The sequence below is a fragment of the Mandrillus leucophaeus genome, unplaced genomic scaffold (assembly GCF_000951045.1).
Source record: "Mandrillus leucophaeus isolate KB7577 unplaced genomic scaffold, Mleu.le_1.0 Scaffold1320, whole genome shotgun sequence".
Taxonomy (NCBI): domain Eukaryota; kingdom Metazoa; phylum Chordata; class Mammalia; order Primates; family Cercopithecidae; genus Mandrillus; species Mandrillus leucophaeus.
The window spans coordinates 161,453-164,190 of NW_012101278.1; the positions used below are offsets into that span (position 1 = coordinate 161,453).

At 53.3% G+C, this 2,738-nt stretch overlaps 1 protein-coding gene across 1 annotated transcript in view; it reads left to right on the top strand.

Annotated features, from left to right (window-relative positions):
• The window catches only part of GDPGP1 (GDP-D-glucose phosphorylase 1), a 3,966-nt gene extending 1,597 nt beyond the window's left edge, over nt 1-2,369 (top strand). Inside the window, exon 2 of the mRNA XM_011972941.1 lies at nt 1,189-2,369. Within this exon, the coding sequence (XP_011828331.1) occupies nt 1,198-2,355 (1,158 nt within the window). The 5' untranslated portion in view covers nt 1,189-1,197 and the 3' untranslated portion in view covers nt 2,356-2,369. The remainder of the gene's footprint in view (nt 1-1,188) is intronic.
• The last annotated feature ends 369 nt before the right edge of the window (nt 2,370-2,738 follow it).

The following is a 2,738-nucleotide window of genomic DNA, read 5'->3' on the forward strand; positions in this document are numbered from 1 at the left end:
TATATTTTTTGAGACAGAGTTTCGCTCTTACTGTCCAGGCTGGAATGCAATGGCGCAATCTCAGCAGTGCCCGGTGGCACATGCCTGTAGTTCCACATACTTGGGATGCTGAGGTGAAAGAATCCCTTGAGCCTGGGAGGTCAAGGCTTCAGGGAGATGTGTTCGCACCACTGCACTCCTGCCTGGGTGACAGAGTGAGAACCTGTTTCAAAACAAAATAGGCCGTGGCTGGGCGTGGTGCCTCACGCCTATAATCCCAACACTTTGGGAGGCCGAGGCTAGTGGATCACCTGAGGTCAGGAGTTCAAGACCAGCCAGACCAACATGGTGAAACCCTGTCTCTATCAAAAATACAAAATTAGCTGGCCATGGTGGCAGATTCCTGTAATCCCAGCTACTTGGGAGGCTGAGGCTGGAGAATCGCTTGAACCTGGGAGATAGAGGTTGCAGTGAGCCAAGATAGCGCCATTGCACTCCAGCCTGGGTGACAGAGTGATAAGTAAATAAATAGGCCAGGCGCGGTGGCTCAGGCCTGTAATCCCAGCACTTTGGGAGGCCGAGAGGGGAGGGGTCATCTGAGGTCAGGATTTCAAGACCAGCCTGGCCAGTGTAGTGAAACCCTGCCTCTACTAAAAATACAAAAATTAGCCGGGCCTGGTGGCGGGTACCTGTAATTCCAGCTCCTCGGGAGGCTGAGGCACGAGAATCACTTGAACCCGGGAGGTGGAGGTTACAATGAGCCAAGATCGCGCCACTGCCCTCTAGCCTGGACAGAGTGAGACTCTGTCTCAAAAAAATAAAAAACAAATATCTGGGCATGGTGGCTCATGCCTATAATCCCAGCACTTCGGGAGGCCAAGGCGAAGGGATCACTCGAGGTCAGAAGTTCAAGACCAGCATGGCCAACATGGTGAAACACCATCTCTACTAAAAATACAAAAATTACCCAGGTGTGGTGGTGCCTGCCTGTAACCCCAGCTGCCCAGGAGGCTGAGGCGGGAGAACCGCTTGAACCCGGGAGGCGGAGGTTACAGTGAACCGAGATCACTGCCACTGCACTCCAGCCTGGGTGACAGAGTGAGACTCCATCTCAAAATAAATAAATAAATAAATAAATAAATAAATAAAATTAAAATGTCTAGAAGTGGGTTACCATCATGTGTTTTTCACCTTTTATGATTATTTTAGGTCAGCTCTATGGCTCTTCCACATGATTCAAACGAAACTTCCTATTTGCTACCTCCAAACAATGAGGACTGGGACCGGCAAGCCATTCCTGACTTTGTTTATGGGCAGAAGGATCTCATGGCAGAAGGGATTCAGTGGCCAAGGAATGCACCTGGCGTCCTGGAAGCTCTGCCACAGTCTCCGTTTGATGCTGCACTCTGCTCTGCCTGGAAGCAGCGGGTGGAGCTGGGGCTGTTTCGCTACCGCCTACGGGAGCTACAGACACAAATCCTCCCTGGTGCGGTGGGTTTCGTGGCTCAGCTGAATGTGGAGCGTGGTGTGCAGAGGAGGCGCCCACAGACCATCAAGAGCGTGAGGCAGGCATTTGACCCTGAACAGTTCAACTTCAACAAGATCCAGCCCGGAGAAGTCCTCTTCCGTTTGCACCGGGAGCCTGATCTCCCTGGGCCTCTCCTGCAAGAGGACATCCTTGTGGTGATCAACGTCAGCCCCTTGGAGTGGGGCCACGTGCTGCTGGTGCCTGAGCCTGCCCGCAGGCTCCCCCAGCGCCTGCTGCCCGGTGCACTGAGGGCGGGGATTGAGGCTGTACTGCTGAGCTTACACCCGGGCTTCCGTGTGGGCTTCAACAGCCTGGGAGGCTTGGCCTCGGTGAACCACCTCCACCTACATGGCTATTACCTGGCCCACAGACTGCCCGTGGAGCAGGCGCCAAGCGAGCCCCTGGACCCTGGAGGCCATTTGCATCTGCTCCAGGGCCTCCCAGCTCCGGGCTTCCTCTTTTACACTCGTGGGCCAGGGTTGGACTTGGAGTCCTTGATATGCAGGGTATGTCGGGCCACTGATTATCTGACTGACCATGAGATTGCACATAACTTGTTTGTGACCCGGGGAGCTCCGCCAGGAAAGACATCACCTTCCTCAGCCCTCACAGGGGTCAGAGTAATTCTGTGGGCCCGGAAGTCCTGCTTTGGGATAAAGGATGGTGAGGCTTTCAACGTTGCCCTCTGTGAGCTGGCTGGGCACCTCCCTGTCAAAACATCCCAGGACTTTAGCAGCCTGACAGAGGCAGCTGCTGTGGCCCTCATTCAGGACTGTCGGCTGCCCCCATCCCAGGCAGAAGAGGTACAGGCAGCACTGGTGGCCCTGATGTCCCAGAAAGAGCAATAATACTTCTGGATGTATTTATGTTCTTTTCTTCTTTTCTTTTGAGATAGGGTTTCACTCTGTCACCCAGGCTAGAGTGCAGTGGTGTGATCCCGGCTCACTGGAGCCTCGACCTCTGGGGCGGAAGTGATCCTCCCACCTCAGCCTCTTGAGTAGCTGAGACTACAGGCATGCACCACCACACACCTGGCCAACTGTTTTTTAACAATTAGGTGATTTTGTATTTTTTTTACATAGACAGGGTTTCACCATGTTGCCCAGGCTGGTCTTGAACTCTTGGGCTGAAGCAATCCTCTCACCTCAGCCTCCCAAAGTGCTGAGATAACAGGAGTGAGCCCTTGCACCTAGCCTGGATGTATTTCTTTTCTTTCTTTTTTTTTTTTTTT